Genomic DNA, 19986 nt, shown 5'->3' with positions numbered 1-19986 from the left:
CTAAAGAGTCTTGTTGTATTTACAGCTTTGTGTCTATGTGCTTACGTTGTAAATCTGCTCCTAATCTATAAAGGATTCAGATCTTGTTCGGTTTCTAGAAGTCTAAGTCATCTAGAGTTTGGTAATTTAGTGGGCAACATTGTTGTTGTTTAGTCTAAGTCAATCTCGTTCGCCTCTCCCTCGATCTCCCAATCTTGCTTGTCATATATACAATTATATTGCATATGTATAATATACAATTATATGCAATTAAGTACATATACAATTCACCTCTCTCCCACTCTCTGCCCTCTCTCGATCTCGATCATCTCTCTCCTCCCTCTCCAGTCTCACTCGTCTCTGTCCTCCTTCTCTTTATCTCTCTTGTCATATATACAAATACATATGTATAATATACAATTATCTAATCAATATACATATACAATTCACCTTTCTCCCACTCTTTTCCCCCTCTCTCTCGCTCACCTCTCTCCTCCATAAAACATGTAGCTACAAATTGTAATTATCAAACTATAACTATGAAGAGTAATTAATTATTGTTAAGTGGCTATATGTGAAGGTTTCCCTAAAAAATACAGTATTATTTTATATTGATATTTTAAAAATATTTATTGACAAAATCTTAACAAGTAAAACACTATTTAAAAAATATATATAATAAGTATTTTTAAAATACACAGCCCGTGGAATGACCGCTGAGGCTTGCGAATTGGGCCTACGAGGCCAATAGACTAAATGAAGTTGGGCTAAATACTTCTTGTTTCTAAATGGGCTAAAAAAATTGAGTCAAACCCCATTCAAAGAGCATCGTTTTTTCGGTTAGCTAGGTTCCAAATATTTTTGGCTTAATCTGCATGAACAATGACACTAGGCCTATTGCTCAAATCTCCCCTATTTTAATTTTCGCTAGGCTTAGTCAAAATCTAAATTGTCCAGAGGATGGTAGTTTAGTGGGCGGTGTGGTATCCGCTTAGAAAAATCTATGTAAATCGATGAGGGTTAGTATAGTGGGTAGTGTTGTATCTACTCTGGCTCAGTTAAGTGATAGGAAACATTACTTAACAGAGAGATTAACAGGCTAGTCTCTTGGTGTAAAATAGGTTTTACTTTTGCTTGTGAGAAGGTTAGTGGAACGCAGTTCGAAAAGTCCTGTTGCAACAGGTCGTGGTTTTCTTCCCTTGAGCAAGGAGGTTTCCACGTTAAGTTGCTTGTTCAATCTTTATTTTCAACACTTATTTTACTGTTCGTTATTATAACTGTGTGAGGAGCTAGTCCCATCGAAACAAGTGGACGCAAATTTTAGTTATTGTTATTGCTGAGTCAAGGAACCTGGTCCTTGACTGATTGGTGGGTGCATACATTCCCACAGTAAACAAACCTAAAAATCGGATAAAAATGCATACGTTAATCTAGTGAATGTTTGTGAATATCTCTAAAGATATATTTTTTTTCAATTTATGAAGAAAACAAAATTCAGAAAGAAACGAAGACAGAAGTGAGAGTTGAAAGGTGAAAAAGAATTGGAAGAGGGAAATTAGTGAGAGAGAAAATACTTTTTTTTAATAAAAAAAACAACAACACATGAGTGAGAATGAGTTGGAAAACTTTAATTAAGGTGAGGTAAATAGGAACTAAATTAGAATACATAATATATTTTGTAAAATATTCACATTTTGACAATTTTATTAATATTTCTAAACTATAGATGTTTAAATAATTATGTTAGAATTGTTGATTACCACTTTCCTAATTTTCCCATAAAAGGATTTAGTGGACTAGTGATCCTAACATATAAAAGATATGCAGAAAATACAGTATTATTTTATATTAATATTTTAAAAATATGACAGAATCTTAACAAGTAAAACACTATTTAAAAAATATATATAATAAGTATTTTTAACATACACAGCCCGCGGGATGCCCTTTGAGGCTTGCGAATTGGGCCTACGAGGCCAACAAACTAAATGAGGCTGGGCTAAAAAGTCTCGTTTTCAAATGGGTGTAAAAAATTGAGTCAAACCCCATTCAAAGAGCATCTTTTTCAGTTAGCTAGGTTCCAAACATTTTTGGCTTAATCTGCATGTACAATGCCACTAGGCCTATTGCTCCCAAGACTAACAACGTAACGCTTGGCAAAGAAAAAGTAGTGAAAGAGCATCGTTTCTTCCGAAAAACTTGATCAATAAAGCCCATCTCATCCAACAGCCAAGTTAATGGCTCTAATAGTTACTTCTTCTCCTTTTCCTACTATGGAAATTGATTACAAAAAAGGTGTAAAGTACTTAGTTGACAATTCTAAGAAGATGAAAATGGTGCCTTCCCAGCTTGTTTTGCCAATTCCAGAAGGTGAAAGGCCATCGATGGCGATTGATGGTTCAATTCCAGTTATAGATTTGAGTGGACTCAATGGACCTGATGAACAAAGACTATCAACTATACATGCCATCTCTTCTGCTTGTGCTGAATGGGGATTCTTTAGGGTACGTAATTAATTTCCCAACTCTTTCTCTTTTATAAAAATAATAATACACTATAGTTTTTAGCATATGCACATTAAAATATTCTACAGGTGACTAATCATGGTATAAAGAGCTCTATCATGGATGAAATGCTAAAAGTGATACAAGAGTTTTTCAATCTTCCATTAGAAGAGAAAATGAAATATTGTTCAGAAAATGTGATGGATCCAGTTATATATGGAACAAGCTTCAACACTACCGGAAAGTATGCCCTTCATTGGAGGGACTTTTTCAGGCACTATGGTGGTCTAGTTCCACAAAGCTATCACTTTTGGCCAGATAATCCTCCCACATACAAGTAAGTTTTTGATGATATGATCAGATACATTTATATAATTGATATTGCAATTTTTTCTTAATCAATCAATTTGTACAGGCACGTTACAAAGGAGTACTTAAAGGAAGTTTGGCAACTTGCGATGAAAATATTTGGTGCAATATCACAAGGATTAGGGCTTGATCCAGATTACATAAAGAAATCACTTGGAGATGAAGGGACTCAAATGATGGTTGCAAATTATTATCCAACATGTCCTGAGCCAAACAAGACATTGGGACTTGCTCCACATTCAGATATGGGTGCTCTCACTATTTTAATGGACAGTGGCATTCCAGGCTTGCAAATTAAACACAATCAAACATGGTACTCTGTGCCCCATGTCCCTGGCACTTTTGTTGTCAATCTAGGAGATTTTTTGGAGGTTAGTCTCACATCATTATTTTTCCTGTCACTTTAACTTATAATATACTTTGACATTAAAGGATTATATATTAGCTAAGACGGTTTAAAAATACACCCTATCGATGAATGATCTTGAGCTCTTGACTCCGATTGTCTCATTGAGCATAAGGCAAGTAGGGTCAAAAGTTCAAGTTCAAGTTCACTCACCTCCAAAGTCATTTTGTAGGTTACTTAGCTTGAACTAAATAAGATGAGCTGAGTCAAAATTAGACAAACTGAGTGAATTATGTTCTCCAGATATTGAGTAATGGCAAGTACAAGAGCGCAGAGCATCGAGTTGTAGTCAATGCGGAGGCGGCTCGGATCTCTATAGCAGTGGGTCATGGTCCACAAATGAACACAATAGTTCAGCCTGCAAGCCCACTTATCAAAGAGAAGAGTGAAAGCAAGTATCGACCCATTGTTTACAAAGACTATGTTAGAGCCCAACAAAGCACTACTAAGAGAGGGAAGGTTACCTTGGATGAGATTCTGAACAAGAATTAATTTTGAGGATATGTCAATCCTTGCAGAGAGATAATGTCGGTAAAAAAACTTTAGCACTGCTTGATAATGTGCATAGTAGTTAAACTTTGTGATTATTTCATCTAGAAGTTTAAGTCATCAGTATTAACATATGTATCGTCTTCCCATTGATGAATCAAATTGAACTAAAAAATCCAGTAATTTCAGGAAATAGAGGTTGTTTAATTTTTTAATGCTAATTCCAAACGCTGAAATTACAATCGAAAGAAAATGATTGAAATATCAAATTGAAAGGTCTGAAGTGTAATTGTTGGCAATGCTAAGAAGAGTAGTATAAAGCTGTTGGGGCTTAGACATCATGGTCGTGTGGTCAGACCCCTAGATCACTTCCATTTCATCTAGTGGGTTCTTTTCAATCATCATTAGCGAAAAATTCCTTCTTCAGAGCTTCATTTTCAGCAGCACAATGAACGCTTGCTTAACTAATCCATATCTTTTGCTTGAAAGTACTATCTCCGCACTGTATAAATATGTAGTTGCCAGCACAAAATCCTAGCTAGGGAAAACCCCAATTTAAATCAGTTCCAAATTGGTTATTAATTTCAGTAACAGTACTATTATGATTTGCTTACCTCAGTTGGGCTCAGATGGCAAGCATTAGTTTCCAAGAATTTGGGACCTATATAGGATGACAGTAGTTGGAGGATTCTCAGGTATTATTCTATAATGAAGTATATATATATATATATAAATTTAGTTTCAAATAGGTAAAAGTTCAAAACAAACCTAACATATTAGAGTTGAGAATATGGAAAATTGATGGTACCTCAGTGTAGACGAGCCTAATGTTTATACAATCCATGAACTGCCTGCATGAAAAAGGCTCAAGTGTACACTGAGTTAGGCGAGATCAAGATTGACATATTTACTTTATTTTCATTAGTATAAGTTTGTTTGATGGTGGGTACCGTGGAAGGGGTAGGTTCTCTCCAAAAGGTAGACTCGGATAGGAATAGAGAATAGAAGCTGACAACAAGCATTCTCCTTCGGGCTTAAGTAGGCTGCAGGAAAGCAGGTAAGACAATGACCAACTCGGACATGAAATGAAGATGCACTGATATTTGGACCACTAAGAAATACAGCAACAGAAATCTTTTCAGGGAAGGTTTCCATGGCTTTAGAAATGGCGAGTCCACCAACACTATTGCCAACAAGAACTATTTTTTCATCAGCAGGAAGCGAAGTCATGAACTCCAAGTCAAGAGCTGTGACATTATGTCCTGAAGATCTTATAATTTTGTACCAGGACCAGGTTCCATGGCCTAGCGTATGAACAAGCACAGGGTGCTTCTTAGCTTTAGACTCGCCAATTTTCTCCACATCTTTTTGCTAGACGGATCTATGCAATTATTATTGAGTCACACTACACACTGTCTTAAGATAAGAAACTATTTCAACTATGTAAAATGTTTCCTCAGAACTAAACAAGTCTATTCTACAAAAGTAACACAGACAAAAAAATATAATTCCTACAGGACAGGAAGACAAACTATATATTTAGCTGCTGAGTAAAATTATCTCTCCCTTTTATAGTACTCCGCAAATACTGAATTTTTCGAAATGACGAAGGAAAACATTTGTGAGAATACATGTGCTAATAACCACTTTATATGGTGAAATCATGTGCAAACTTTATCTTAATCCATAAGAATATGTTGGTGATTGTGAGCATCTTAATATTATTAGTATTTTTTATCATATTGATTTCAATGTACGTTTTTTCTTTTCAAAATAGTAGGAGAAAAAATGCTTGAATTAGGTTTCAATATCTCCAAAAATATAAGAAATCGTGATTTCAATGGCTTTTTCCTACAATAATATAATTTGGTTTTCACTATCTGCACAGGTTTAAATTATTATAGCCTTGAATAGCACAACTTTATGCATCACTACAACAATCAATGTCAATTTTTGTTTGAACTAATTGTTTTCCGAGCTAGCCTAGAAGAAAATAACTTCTATTGGTATAAGAATGTGTATAGCAACTTGTGGCTTATATTGACATTACAATCTCAATATTGATTTACTTGTCTTCTTACATCAACTATGTTTTTTTTTTAACAAATTTGATGAGTGTTTTTCATCCTGCTTATTTTTGTTTGATTTCGCTTTCGTCCCCTATGATATATATGTTACAACATTTCATCTATATATTTAGTCATTTTATTGTGATTTGCTTGAATAATGAAATTGCCATAACTTTAATTAATGGATTTGTTAACTGGTTACTGGAGTAATCTTGAATGTAAGTAGGAAACAGTCGCTAAGTTCTATAATATGCAATGAGGAAAGTTTTCCTAAGCTCTCACACCAGTTAAACTTTATTGGCGAACCATTCTTATAATATTCACAATATTGTTAATGAGTTGTTATGCAATTGTCTTCATGCGGTGCTTTAGCAATTAAGCCAACTTTAGAAGTTTTAGTCACTGAAGTCTAGCCATTATTTCAATTTAGTTTGTTTTTAATTTACTAGTAGTATGTTATTTTCTCCATTTTAATTTGTTTGACATATTTTGACATGATATGGAGTTTAAGAAAATAAAGAATTACTTTATGTTAGTAAGGTAATTGACATTTATGTTAATAAGGTACTTGACTGTGAGTCACTTTTCTTTGCAGCAATCTTGTCTTGCCATAAATTATGAGAATTTATCTAGTTTTCGAACCAACAACGATTACAAGCTCACACTTATAGTCATAGCTTTAGTTGCATTCAAAACAAACTCACATTTAAAACATTTGGCTTCCGTGTAGATTCAGTTGTTAATTTTAGTACTCTTGTTCATGTCGCATTCGTGATTTATTTTGATTCTCCTGTTTAGAATTGTTAAGCAAATATACTCTGCTATAATTTTGATAAAATCATAGTATTGTCGATTGCATCCTCTTGTCCTAACACATTATTTATGTTATGATAGATTTTCTTTTTGTAAATATATGTAGGCATGTCGTAACTCGTAATAGATAAGAATAAGCTAAGATTCTAAAATTTATCATTTTTGGAAAGAATAGGAAAAATCTGGAAAAATTCCCAAGTGTAAAAAGTGAGTTTTGGTCATTTTCAAACGGTCACAACTTCTAGCTCAGGATGAGTTAGAGTCAGTTCTTTATATGTTTGGATAGCCTTTGGGAGATATCTTTCTTGTGTTGTCGAGTTTGCGCATTTTCGATATCGTATTAGGGAGATATGTCTATCGAAAGTTGAGCTATTGGATTGAGGAAGGTCCCAATCCGGATTTTAGTAATGGTAAACTTGTCATTTCACCAAACTAATTCCTTATTCGTTTTAAAGGTTTATTAGGGGTAAAAGTAAGTCTTAAGTCAGTTTTAGAAAAGTATTCACACTTATGGCTTGGGAGAAAAGAGAAGAGAAGAAGAAAAAGGGAGAAAAGTTCAAGAATTCATCAAGATCGCCAAGATCGTCGAGTGAAATTCGTAGGGGTGATCCCTACAGAGATATGAGATCTTTCATGTTGGATTAATACATCCACACATCAATCTTGCTTCAGTTTTGTTGTTTTGGAGTTGTTCATATGATTTGAAGTGAGCTCTTGATAAATCTTGTCCAATCCCTTTTTGGTTGAGTTGATTGAATACCCATTGATGTTGATTAGTAGTTTGAATGTCGTTTTTTAGTTAGATGTGTTGGGTACTGATAGTATTGATGATCCTAAGGGTTTGGGGATAGAACTATGGAGGTTTAGGCATTTTGGAATTTGAAAACGAATTGAAAAATCCATCAGACGCACCTGGGCAAGCTAGGCGCTCGCTCCTGTAGTGCGCCAGAAGTTGGCCTCAGTCAATTGGGGCCTGGCGTGGTGCGCCACCAGTGCGCCAGAACTAACCCTCAATCAACTGAGGCTGGGGCGGCGCGCCACCAGTACGCCCAACCCGGCGTTTTTCATTCAGTTTTCGTAGTTTAGTCCTTTTAAGTCCTTCCAAGGTACATTAACATCTTCCAATGATTCTAATTACTTCAAATGATTTCTAAACATCTAGAAATCATCAAAGAACTCAAATGATAACCTTGAATCCATAATTCAATTCAAGGAAAGTTAAGATCAAAGTTAAGGAAGTTAAGAAGTCAAGTCTAAAGCTAAAAAGTAAGTTAAAGTAAGTTTTCAATAGTCTTATCTAAACATTTTAACTTTGTTAAGACTCAAGATTCAAGCTAAGTAAAGAGTGAGTTGAAGTTCTTTTCTTCAAAGGTATACGGGACTAAGTATTCCTAAAGAGACTTAAATGTATTAACATTTAACTAGTAAGGAAACTTTGATTTACAAGGAGCCTTAGGACAAGTTCTCGAAAATGAACTATAGCTTTCTAAAAAAATCAAGCACGGAAACTATGAGTTCCAAGATAGCTTTGAACTAAGTATTTTGAGCACTAATCTCAAAACCACAGAATCAATATGTTTTTAAAACATAAGAGCCAACATATTTTGGGAGTAGTATTGAGCACCGATATGGGATACATTTTCCTCACAAAATGGATATGAACATTGATGTCCGATGAACACGACATCAATACATACATAAATTCATTCACGAGTGAAAATTTTCAAAACAAATACATAATAGATAAGTGCAACATTCATAAGATTCATCCGAGCAAAAAAGCATTACATGATAACTATTTTCATAAACAAAACAGCAAAGGAGAAGTGAAAAGTTAGGCATAAAAACAAAAGTAAAAAAAATTCAATGCTTCACAGTTATAATGGAACAATGAACTTGTGCAAATAAAAAAAGGGAGATTATCAAAATGTCAATATTTTAAAATTTAATAGGACCCATTAGCCATACTTTCAATATTTATTTAAATTGTCAATATTTTAGTTTGTTATATTGTTAATTTATGCTTTTTTTCTCTCTTTGATTTAACTGAATAAAGTACAACTAAGGAAATAACAAATAAGAGAAAATTAGGGAAGAGAATCTTTCAATTAAGTAAATAGTGTTGAAACTATGTTATTACTTACCTTACAAATTATGAGACTAAAATAGACAAATTCTGTCGTCTTCCTCATCATGATTAACGACTTTCAATTCTCCATTGAGTTATGTATGTATTTTACTTTCATAGTGAAAACTAAAAGAATGATCAAACTTGTATTACCTGATTATCAAATATATTTATTTTTTATTATTTGTATTATAAATATTATTGATTGCATCCCACTATGATCTAATCATTATATATAAATACGATTTAAGAAAGAATACAATATTTTAGAAGAAAATAGAATACATAGTGGAAATAATATAATCTTCTGAGAAAGAATACAATATTCAAAAAAAATATACAAATTGACTGTGAAATATATAGGATACATCAACGCTTAAGAAAATACAAATTCATTTGGCATACCTGTTGATTTGACGACAAACTAAAAAGAAATACAATGTTCTTAATAAAAATACTAATGTTGAGTAAAAGAAAATATTTGACAAACAAAAATTAATACGAATACACAATATTTGCAACCTTCTTATCTCACGCTCTCTTTCTTCTTTTCCTTCTTCTCCGTTTGCTATGTTTCATTTTCTGATTTTTTATCCACCAAACCCAAATATGAATCTGTATTCACTTGTGCAATAGTAAAACTCTGTCTCGTCTTTCAAAAACATTATAATTACTTAGGATATTTCAAAAAATTTCATGTCAAAATATCCAAATAAATTAATGATTTAACAGTCAACTAATACTTAATTCTCATATACTGACCGAAACATGTTTTATCAAAGAACAAACTATATATACTGCACACAAAATACATACAAACAGATGTAACATAATGAATACAAAACTATCAAATAATAAAACATGAATACAATATGAAATAACATCACTATTTCTTAAAAAATGAATACAACTATATATATGAAGTAATATGTATCTTGAATTGACTGGATACAAACAATACTTCTACAATACCCACAAGTAGAAAAAGAATGCATAGATATGATGAGTCCAAGTATGTGGATATATTATCAAAACTAACAGAATGTCCACAAATACAAAAAAAAATTAAAAATAAAATTAAGGAATACAATATCTATACTAACAAATCCACAATATCCATAGACACTGACAATACTATTTTATATCAATACGCAGACTTAATGAATTATGAATACTATTCTATTTCAAAACGTCTACTATTTTATATCGCTAAATAATTATTGATCTAGTTGGATACCTCTTATAATCCTCTTAGATTCGACTACTAGAGAGTGATTTTACGGTTTTCAAACCTTAAAAGAAATTGGTCAAACAAAAATTCTGAACGATTTAAACAAATATAAAATCATTATATGTTATATTCTAGGTGTTTTGATGATCCTCACAAATGTGAGGACCTGTTACCTAACAGAGTGCTCTCGTCCAGATACAAATGGGGTACAATTGTAAAGTTGTCATGTCAGGTGGTAGGTGAAAAAGGTTGTGTCCTACACCAATAGGAAGAGTGGACGAGATTGTATGTTTCAATATCTTACAAATGCAGGGACCTGGTCCCATGCAGAGTTCGCTCCATCAAGTGCATAATGGGGTACAACTGTAAAGTTGTCGTGTCATAGGTTGGTGAGGCGTCAACGTACAACACCAATCAGAATGGGCACATTTATTTGTCCAACGGCCAATAACTCTTTATGGTTGACTTAGTCAACATGACAAACAACAATTGAATTCATTTATCCAAAGAAGGAAGTCAGCCAACAAACCTTTTCAAGAACTCACAAAAAAGTTTGCGGGGGACCTGGTCCCTGCTAGACTGCGATATGAAAAGGTGACAAGACAGCTCTTAGAAAAGCTGCCACCTCTGATGCGGTAGGTGCACAAATTGTCCAACAGCAGACTTTCAACCAATGGGATGGTCTCAACGAATTTGTGGTGATTTATATTATCTCTTTTCAACAAACACAAATTCGAGATTTGACAAATTAAACTTGGATTTTCTCTGAAAATTCATAAGTTTGAAAAGTGAAGGTCATCTTCAAAGAAGAACGCTGCTCATATCAACAAAGGACCAGATGGAGTGCTAAAGAGTCTGTTGTATTTACAACTTTGTGTCTATGTGCTTACATTGTAAATCTGATCCTAATCTATAAATGATTCAAATTTTATTTCTGTTTCTAGAAGTTTAAGTCATCAAGAGTTTGGTGATTTTGTGGGGAATATTGTTGTTGCTTTGTCAAAATCTAAATCGTCCAGAGGGTGGTGGTTTAGTGGGCAACATTGTTGTTGTTTAGTCTAAGTCAATCTCGTTCGCCTCTCCCAATCTCGCTTGTCATATATACAATTATATTGCATATTATAATATACAATTAAGTACATATACAATTCACCTCTCTCCCACTCTCTGCTCTTTCTCGCTAGCCTCTCTCGATCTCAATCACCTCTCTCCTCCCTCTTCCAGTCTCACTCGCCTCTCTCCTCCTTCTCCCAATCTCTCTTGTCATATAAACAAATACATATGTATAATATATAATTATCTAACCAATATACATATACAATTCATCTTTTTCCCACTCTTTTACCCCTCTCTCTCGCTCACCTCTCTCCTCCAAAAAACATGTAGCTACAAATTGTAGTTATCAAACAATAACTATGAAGAGTATAATTATTGTTAAGTGGTTATATGTGAAAGTTTTCCTAAAAATAAAGTATTATTTTATATTGATATTTTAAAAATATTTATCGACAAAATCTTAACAAGTAAAACACTATTTAAAAAATATATATAATAAGTATTTTTAAAATACACAGCCCGCGGGATGACCGCTGAGTCTTGCGAATTGGGCCTACGAGGCCAATAGACTAAATGAATCTGGGCTAAAAACTTCTTGTTTCTAAATGGGCTGAAAAAATTCAGTCAAACCCCATTCAAAGAGCATCTTTTTTTCGGTTAGCTAGGTTCCAAATATTTTTGTCTTAATTTGCATGTACAATGACACTAGACCTATTGCTCAAATCTCCCCTATTTTAATTTTTGCTAGGCTTAGTCAAAATCTAAATCGTCCAGAGGGTGGTGGTTTAGTGGCAGTGTCGTATCCGCTTAGAAAAATCTATATAAATCAATGAGGGTTAGTATAGTGGGTAGTGTTGTATATACTCTGGCTCAGTTAAGTGATAGGAAACATTACTTAACATAGAGATTAACATGCTAGTCTCTTGGTGTAAAACATGTTTTACTTTTGCTTGCGAGAAGGTTAGTGAAACGCAGTTCGAAAAGTCCTGTTGAGACAGGTCGTGGTTTTCTTCCCTTGAGCAAGGAGGTTTCCACGTAAAGTTGCTTGTTCAATCTTTATTTTCAACACTTATTTTATTGTTCGTTATTATAAATGTGCTGAGGACCTAGTCCCATCGAAACAAGTGGACGCAACTTTTAGTTACTGTTCTTGCTGAGTCAAGGAACCTGGTCCTTAAATGTTTGGTGGGTGCATACATTCCCACAATAAACAAACCTAAAAATCGGATAAAAATACATACCTTAATCTAGTGAATGTTTGTGAATATCTCTAAAGATATATTTTTTTTTTCAATTTATGAAGAAAACAAAATCCGGAAAGAAACGAAGACAGAAGTGGGAGTTCAAAGGTGAAAAAGAATTGGAAGAGGGAAATTAGTGAGAGAGAAAATACTTTTTTTTTTTTAAAACAACAACACATGAGTGAGAATGAGTTGGAAAACATTAATTAAGGTGAGGTAAAATAGAAACTAAATTAGAATACATAATATATTTTGTAAAATGTTCACATGACAATTTTACTAATATTTCTAAACTATAGATGTTTAAATAATTATGTTAGAATTGTTGACCACTTTCCTAATTTTCCCATAAAAGGATTTAGTGGACTAGTAATCCTAACATATAAAAGATATGCAGAAAATACAGTATTATTTTATATTGATATTTTAAAAATATATATTGACAGAATCTTAACAAGTAAAACACTATTTAAAAAATATATATAATAAGTATTTTCAAAATACACAGCCCGCGGGATGACCTTTGAGGCTTGCGAATTGGGCCTACGAGGCCAACAGACTAAATGAGGCTGGGCTAAAAAGTCTCGTTTTTAAATGAGTTTAAAAAATTGAGTCAAACCCCATTCAAAGAGCATCTTTTTCAGTTAGCTAGATTCCAAACATTTTTGGCTTAATCTGCATGTACAATGCCACTAGGCCTATTGCCCCAAAGACTAACAACGTAACGCTTGGCTAGGTGCCTTCCCAGCTTGTTTTGCCAATTCCAGAAGGTGAAAGGCCATCGATGGCGATTGATGGTTCAATTCCAGTTATAGATTTGAGTGGACTCAATGGACCTGATGAACAAAGACTATCAACTATACATGCCATCTCTTCTGCTTGTGCTGAATGGGGATTCTTTAGGGTACGTAATTAATTTCCCAACTCTTTCTCTTTTATAAAAATAATAATACACTATAGTTTTTAGCATATGCACATTAAAATATTCTACAGGTGACTAATCATGGTATAAAGAGCTCTATCATGGATGAAATGCTAAAAGTGATACAAGAGTTTTTCAATCTTCCATTAGAAGAGAAAATGAAATATTGTTCAGAAAATGTGATGGATCCAGTTATATATGGAACAAGCTTCAACACTACCGGAAAGTATGCCCTTCATTGGAGGGACTTTTTCAGGCACTATGGTGGTCTAGTTCCACAAAGCTATCACTTTTGGCCAGATAATCCTCCCACATACAAGTAAGTTTTTGATGATATGATCAGATACATTTATATAATTGATATTGCAATTTTTTCTTAATCAATCAATTTGTACAGGCACGTTACAAAGGAGTACTTAAAGGAAGTTTGGCAACTTGCGATGAAAATATTTGGTGCAATATCACAAGGATTAGGGCTTGATCCAGATTACATAAAGAAATCACTTGGAGATGAAGGGACTCAAATGATGGTTGCAAATTATTATCCAACATGTCCTGAGCCAAACAAGACATTGGGACTTGCTCCACATTCAGATATGGGTGCTCTCACTATTTTAATGGACAGTGGCATTCCAGGCTTGCAAATTAAACACAATCAAACATGGTACTCTGTGCCCCATGTCCCTGGCACTTTTGTTGTCAATCTAGGAGATTTTTTGGAGGTTAGTCTCACATCATTATTTTTCCTGTCACTTTAACTTATAATATACTTTGACATTAAAGGATTATATATTAGCTAAGACGGTTTAAAAATACACCCTATCGATGAATGATCTTGAGCTCTTGACTCCGATTGTCTCATTGAGCATAAGGCAAGTAGGGTCAAAAGTTCAAGTTCAAGTTCACTCACCTCCAAAGTCATTTTGTAGGTTACTTAGCTTGAACTAAATAAGATGAGCTGAGTCAAAATTAGACAAACTGAGTGAATTATGTTCTCCAGATATTGAGTAATGGCAAGTACAAGAGCGCAGAGCATCGAGTTGTAGTCAATGCGGAGGCGGCTCGGATCTCTATAGCAGTGGGTCATGGTCCACAAATGAACACAATAGTTCAGCCTGCAAGCCCACTTATCAAAGAGAAGAGTGAAAGCAAGTATCGACCCATTGTTTACAAAGACTATGTTAGAGCCCAACAAAGCACTACTAAGAGAGGGAAGGTTACCTTGGATGAGATTCTGAACAAGAATTAATTTTGAGGATATGTCAATCCTTGCAGAGAGATAATGTCGGTAAAAAAACTTTAGCACTGCTTGATAATGTGCATAGTAGTTAAACTTTGTGATTATTTCATCTAGAAGTTTAAGTTATTAGTATTAACATATGTATCCTCTTCCCATTAATATATCAAATTTAACTAAAAAATCCAGTAATTTCAGGAAATAGAGGTTGTTTAATTTTTTAATGCTAATTCCAAACGCTGAAATTACAATCGAAAGAAAATGATTGAAATATCAAATTGAAAGGTCTGAAGTGTAATTGTTGGCAATGCTAAGAAGAGTAGTATAAAGCTGTTGGGGCTTAGACATCATGGTCGTGTGGTCAGACCCCTAGATCACTTCCATTTCATCTAGTGGGTTCTTTTCAATCATCATTAGCGAAAAATTCCTTCTTCAGAGCTTCATTTTCAGCAGCACAATGAACGCTTGCTTAACTAATCCATATCTTTTGCTTGAAAGTACTATCTCCACACTATATAAATATGTAGTTGCCAGCACAAAATCCTAGCTAGGGAAAACCCCAATTTAAATCAGTTCCAAATTGGTTATTAATTTCAGTAACAGTACTATTATGATTTGCTTACCTCAGTTGGGCTCAGATGGCAAGCATTAGTTTCCAAGAATTTGGGACCTATATAGGATGACAGTAGTTGGAGGATTCTCAGGTATTATTCTATAATGAAGTATATACATATAAATTTAGTTTCAAATATGTAAAAGTTCAAAACAAACATAACATATTAAAGTTGAGAATATGTAAAATTGATGGTACCTCAGTGTAGACGAGCCTAATGTTTATACTATCCATGAACTGCCTGCATGAAAAAGGCTCAAGTGTACACTGAGTTAGGCGAGATCAAGATTGACATATTTACTTCACTTTCATTAGTATAAGTTTGTTTGATGGTGGGTACCGTGGAAGGGGTAGGTTTTCTCCAAAAGGTAGACTCGGATAGGAATAGAGAATAGAAGCTGACAACAAGCATTCTCCTCCGGGCTTAAGTAGGCTGCAGGAAAGCAGGTAAGACAATGACGAACTCGGACATGAAATGAAGATGCACTGATATTTGGACCACTAAGAAATACAGCAACAGAAATCTTTTCAGGGAAGGTTTCCATGGCTTTAGAAATGGCGAGTCCACCTACGCTACTGCCAACAAGAACTATTTTTTTGATCAGCAGGAAGTGAAGTCATGAACTCCAAGTCAAGAGCTGTGACATTATGTCCTGAAGATCTTATAATTTTGTACCAGGACCGGGCTCCATAGCCTAGCGTATGAACAAGCACACAGTGCTTCTTAGTTTTGGACTCGCTAATTTTCTCCACATCTTTTTGCTAGACGGATCTATGCAATTATTATTGAGTCACACGACACACTGTCTTAAGATAAGAAACTATTTCAACTATTTCCTCAGAACTAAAGAAGTCTGCTCTACAAAAGTAACACAGACAACAAAATATAATTCCTACAGGACAGGAAGACAAACTATATATTTAGCTGCTGAGTAAAATTATCTCTCCCTTTTATAGTACTCCGCAAATACTGAATTTTTCGAAATGACAAAGGAAAACATTTGTGAGAATACATTTGCTAATAACCACTTTATCTGGTGAAATCATGTGCAAACTTTATCTTAATCCATAAGAATATGTTGGTGACTGTGAGCATCTTAATATTATTAGTATTTTTTATCATATTGATTTCAATGTACGTTTTTTCTTTTTAAAATAGTAGGAGAAAAAATGCTTGAATTAGGTTTCAATATCTCCAAAAATATAAGAAATCATGATTTCAATGGCTTTTTCCTACAATAATATAATTTGGTTTTCACTATCTGCACAGGTTAAGGAGGTTCATTAAATTATTATAGCCTTGAATAGCACAACTTTATGCATCACTACAACAATCAATGTCAATTTTTGTTTGAACTAATTGTTTTCCGAGCTAGCCTAGAAGAAAATAATTGCTATTGGTATAAGAGTGTGTATAGCAACTTGTGGCTTATATTGACATTACAATCTAAATATTGATTTACTTGTGTTCTTACATCAACTATGTATTTTTTTTAACAAATTTGATGAGTGTTTTTCATCCTGCTTATTTTTGTGTGATTTCTCCTTCGTCCCCTATAATATATGTTACAACGTTTCATTTATATAATTAATCATTTTATTGTGATTTGCTTGAATAATGAAATTTCCATAACTTTAATTAATGGAATTGTTAACTGGTTACTGGAGTAATCTTGAATATAAGTAGGAAACAGTCGCTACGTTCTATAATATGCAATGAGGAAAGTGTTTCTAAGATCTCACACCAAGTTAAACTTTATTGGTGAACCATTCTTATGATATTCACAATATTGTCAATGAGTTGTTATGCAATTGTCTTCATGAGGTGTGTTTGCAACAATTTTTTAAAGTGACAGAAAATAAATTAAAATCACAAATAAAATACGAAGAAACATGATTTTATTGATCAAGATAGATTGCGGGTACAATTTTGTTGATCTCTTGATTCTACTCTCCTAGGATTTATCCATTATTCGAGGACCGTTAGTGGCGTATTTCTCGAACTAGGATGATTTAAATTTGACCTCTCTATATGAATAATCCATCAATTTGTGCAGTATTCGAGATTTTGATCTCTTTATGAAATTTTCGAGATGCCTTTTAAGGGAATTTAGTAACCTTTATATAGGCGTGAACTAGGGTTTAGGGTTGAGTAGCCTCCAAGAATCCTAGTTTGAGTTGAACACAATTTATAGAGTCTCAACTCGAATTGAACGCATCTTGTAGAGTCCCACAAAATTTCAATGTCTACAAGGTGCTTTAGCAATTAAGCGAACTTTAGAAGTTTTAGTCACTGAAGTCTATGTTGGGAAAACGCGGATAAACACAAAATATATATGGTCAAGTAATGGAAATAAAATGGGAAAATAAAGACACCAAGAATTTTACGTGGAAACCCTTCTAAATAAGGAAAAAACACGGGCCAAGAGGAGCAACTGATATCACTATAATATTGAAATTTTTTCTCAAATGGAAGGCGATGATAGAAACTCAAAGTGGCAGAAAGATCAAGTGTCTTCGCACAGACAATGATGGAGAATACAAGAATGTTCCTTTCAGAAAATTTGTGAGGAAAATGGCATTGTCAGATATTTCACCGTCAGAAATACACCACAACAGAATGGAGTAAAAGAACGCATAAACCGAACTTTGCTGGAGAAGGTTCGGTGTATGTTATCCAATGCTGGCTTGGGCAAAGAATTTTGGCAACATCAAGGACCTCGTCTTGCCACATTCTGAAATGTCCTGACCCGTCAAAAATTTCAACTGCAAATTTCGCATTGGACACAATTCTTGTCATAACCGAAGATGCCAATGATGACATATTATTGACACTTGATGTGGACTCATCATTTTTCTTGTCTCCCATTTTACTACAAATACTATTTACTAGCTAACAATGCAGTGACCAAAGTAAATATTTTCCTGATGTGGATGTTCAGACTATGCGGCAACCACAGAGCATACTCAGATAAAACCTTGGATCTGATACCAATTGATCTTACCTTGCAAGAGAACAAAAGTATCCATACACAAAGGGAACATCTGTAAATGAATTATGGAATTCATTGGAGGAAAAATTCTTGAAGAAAAACAGTCAAAATAAACTTTACAAGAAAAGAAGACTGTTACGCTTCACTTATATTCCTGGTAGCACAATGAATGATCATATCACCAGCTTTAATAAGTTGGCGACAGCTTTGCGGAATATGAACGTGACTTTTACGGATGGAGATATGGCCTTAATGTTGTTAAGTTCACTTCCCCATGAGCTCGAGCATCTTGAAACGACTCTACTGCATGGGAATGATTAAGTATCTCTCAAAGAAGTTTGTTCTGCCTTATATAGTTATGAACAAAGAAAGAGAAAAAAAACAAAAAGGCGGAGAAGCAATGATTGCGAGAGGTCGTTCTCAAAACCATATGAGAACGAAGAAAGGGAGATCCAAGTCAAGATCCAGACTCAGCAAATATGAATGTGCCTTTTCCCGAGAAAAAAGGCACTGGAAGAAAGACTGCCCAAAGTTGAATAGCAAAGCCAAACAAAATAATGGAAAGGCTGTCATGGATTCAAATATGGTTGATTGTGATGACTCTGATTACTCACTAGTTACTACATATCCATCTAAATCATCTGATGTATGGTTGATGGACTCGGCTTGTAGCTATCATATGTGTCGCAATCAGGACTGGTTTGTTGATTTACAAGAAGGAGAATGTGGAGTTATTCACACAGCAAACAATAATCCTCTTACCCCATCTGGTGTTGGTTCAATCCGATTAAGGAACCATGATGAATTAAGTTGAACATTAATAGATGTTCGATAAGTACCAGATTTGAAGAAAAATCTCATTTCTGTTGGAGCCCTAGAGTCAAAGGGGTTCAAAGTCATTGCAGATAATGGCGTGATGAGAATATGCTCTGGTGCACTGGTGGTAATGAAGGCAATTCTAAGAAATAATAACATGTACCACTATCAAGGTAGTACAGTTATTGGGACAGCAGCAACAACATCCAATGACGAGAAGGAAGCAGAAATGACCAAGCTGTGGCATATGCGCTTGGAACATGCTGGAGAAAAATCCTTGAAAACTTTATTAGATCAAGGATTGCTAAAAGGAGTAAAAACTTGCAACTTGGAGTTTTGCGAGCATTGTATCAAGGGAAAGCAAACAAGGGTTAAAGTTGAAACAACTATCCATAATACTAAAAATATTTTGGATTATGTTCATTCAGATGTTAAGGGTGCTTCCAAAACACCTTCATAAGGTGGAAAACACTATTTTGTAACCTTTGTTGATGACTTTTCTCGAAGATTGTGGGTGTATACAATGAAAATAAAAGATGAAGCATTGGGATTTTTTTCTCAAATGGAAGGCGATGACAGAAACTCAAAGTGGCAGAAAGATCATGTGTCTTCGCACAGACAATGGTGGAGAATACAAGAATGATCTTTTTAAAAAAATTTGTGAGGAAAATGGCATCGTCAGAAATACACCACAACAAAATGGAGTGGCAGAACGTATGAACTGAACTTTGCTGGAAAAGGTTTGGTGTATGTTGTCCAATGCTGGCTTGGGCAAAGAATTTTGGGCTGAGGCAATTACATATGCATGCCACCTCATTAATCGTCTACCATCTGCTGCTATTGGTGGGAAGATACCATTTGAAAAATGAGATGGATTCAACAAATCTCCCCCTCCAGTCTCATTTACTCGAAGAAGGTATCTTCATCTTCTTTAGAGAGAGCTCATACCCACAAGTTCTTTACATAATTCGAACTTGTCTTTCGGTCAACTTTAGCTATTCAATTGCTACAAGCAATTTTTAAAAAGGAATAGTAATTAGAGTTGAAAATAAAAGATTTGGTGGTTGGCAAATTGGTAAGATTTGCAATCATTTTTGACTTTGCTATATTTACCTATGTA

At 34.2% G+C, this 19986-nt stretch overlaps 1 protein-coding gene across 2 annotated transcripts; it reads left to right on the top strand.

Moving 5' to 3' along the window:
• The first annotated feature begins 2135 nt into the window (after positions 1 to 2135).
• On the top strand, positions 2136 to 14668 carry LOC107024671 (protein DOWNY MILDEW RESISTANCE 6-like). 2 transcript variants are annotated; one of them, XM_015225661.2, is made up of 5 exons: positions 2136 to 2315; positions 13022 to 13189; positions 13279 to 13526; positions 13605 to 13929; positions 14208 to 14668. In XM_015225661.2, the coding sequence occupies exons 1-5, from the start codon at positions 2217 to 2219 to the stop codon at positions 14454 to 14456; spliced, it is 1089 nt and encodes a 362-aa protein (XP_015081147.2). In that variant the 5' UTR covers positions 2136 to 2216; the 3' UTR covers positions 14457 to 14668. The 2 variants fall into 2 exon arrangements, with proteins under 2 accessions (XP_015081147.2, XP_015081146.1); XM_015225660.2 differs by lacking the exons at positions 13022 to 13189; positions 13279 to 13526; positions 13605 to 13929; positions 14208 to 14668 and adding exons at positions 2573 to 2820; positions 2899 to 3223; positions 3502 to 3962 and having other exon boundaries at positions 2136 to 2483.
• The last annotated feature ends 5318 nt before the right edge of the window (positions 14669 to 19986 follow it).

This window comes from Solanum pennellii, chromosome 7, assembly GCF_001406875.1.
Source record: "Solanum pennellii chromosome 7, SPENNV200".
Classification (NCBI taxonomy): Eukaryota; Viridiplantae; Streptophyta; class Magnoliopsida; order Solanales; family Solanaceae; genus Solanum; species Solanum pennellii.
This window is presented reverse-complemented; position numbering and strand designations above follow the sequence as displayed.

Excerpts from the sequence above, each read along its gene's own strand:
- LOC107024671 (XM_015225661.2), top strand. The coding sequence starts at position 2,217 with ATGGCTCTAATAGTTACTTCTTCTCCTTTTCCTACTATGGAAATTGAT. Across the intron at positions 13,527-13,604 it reads GATAATCCTCCCACATACAA|GCACGTTACAAAGGAGTACT; the intron begins GTAAGTTTTTGA and ends CAATTTGTACAG. Across the intron at positions 13,930-14,207 it reads ATCTAGGAGATTTTTTGGAG|ATATTGAGTAATGGCAAGTA; the intron begins GTTAGTCTCACA and ends TATGTTCTCCAG.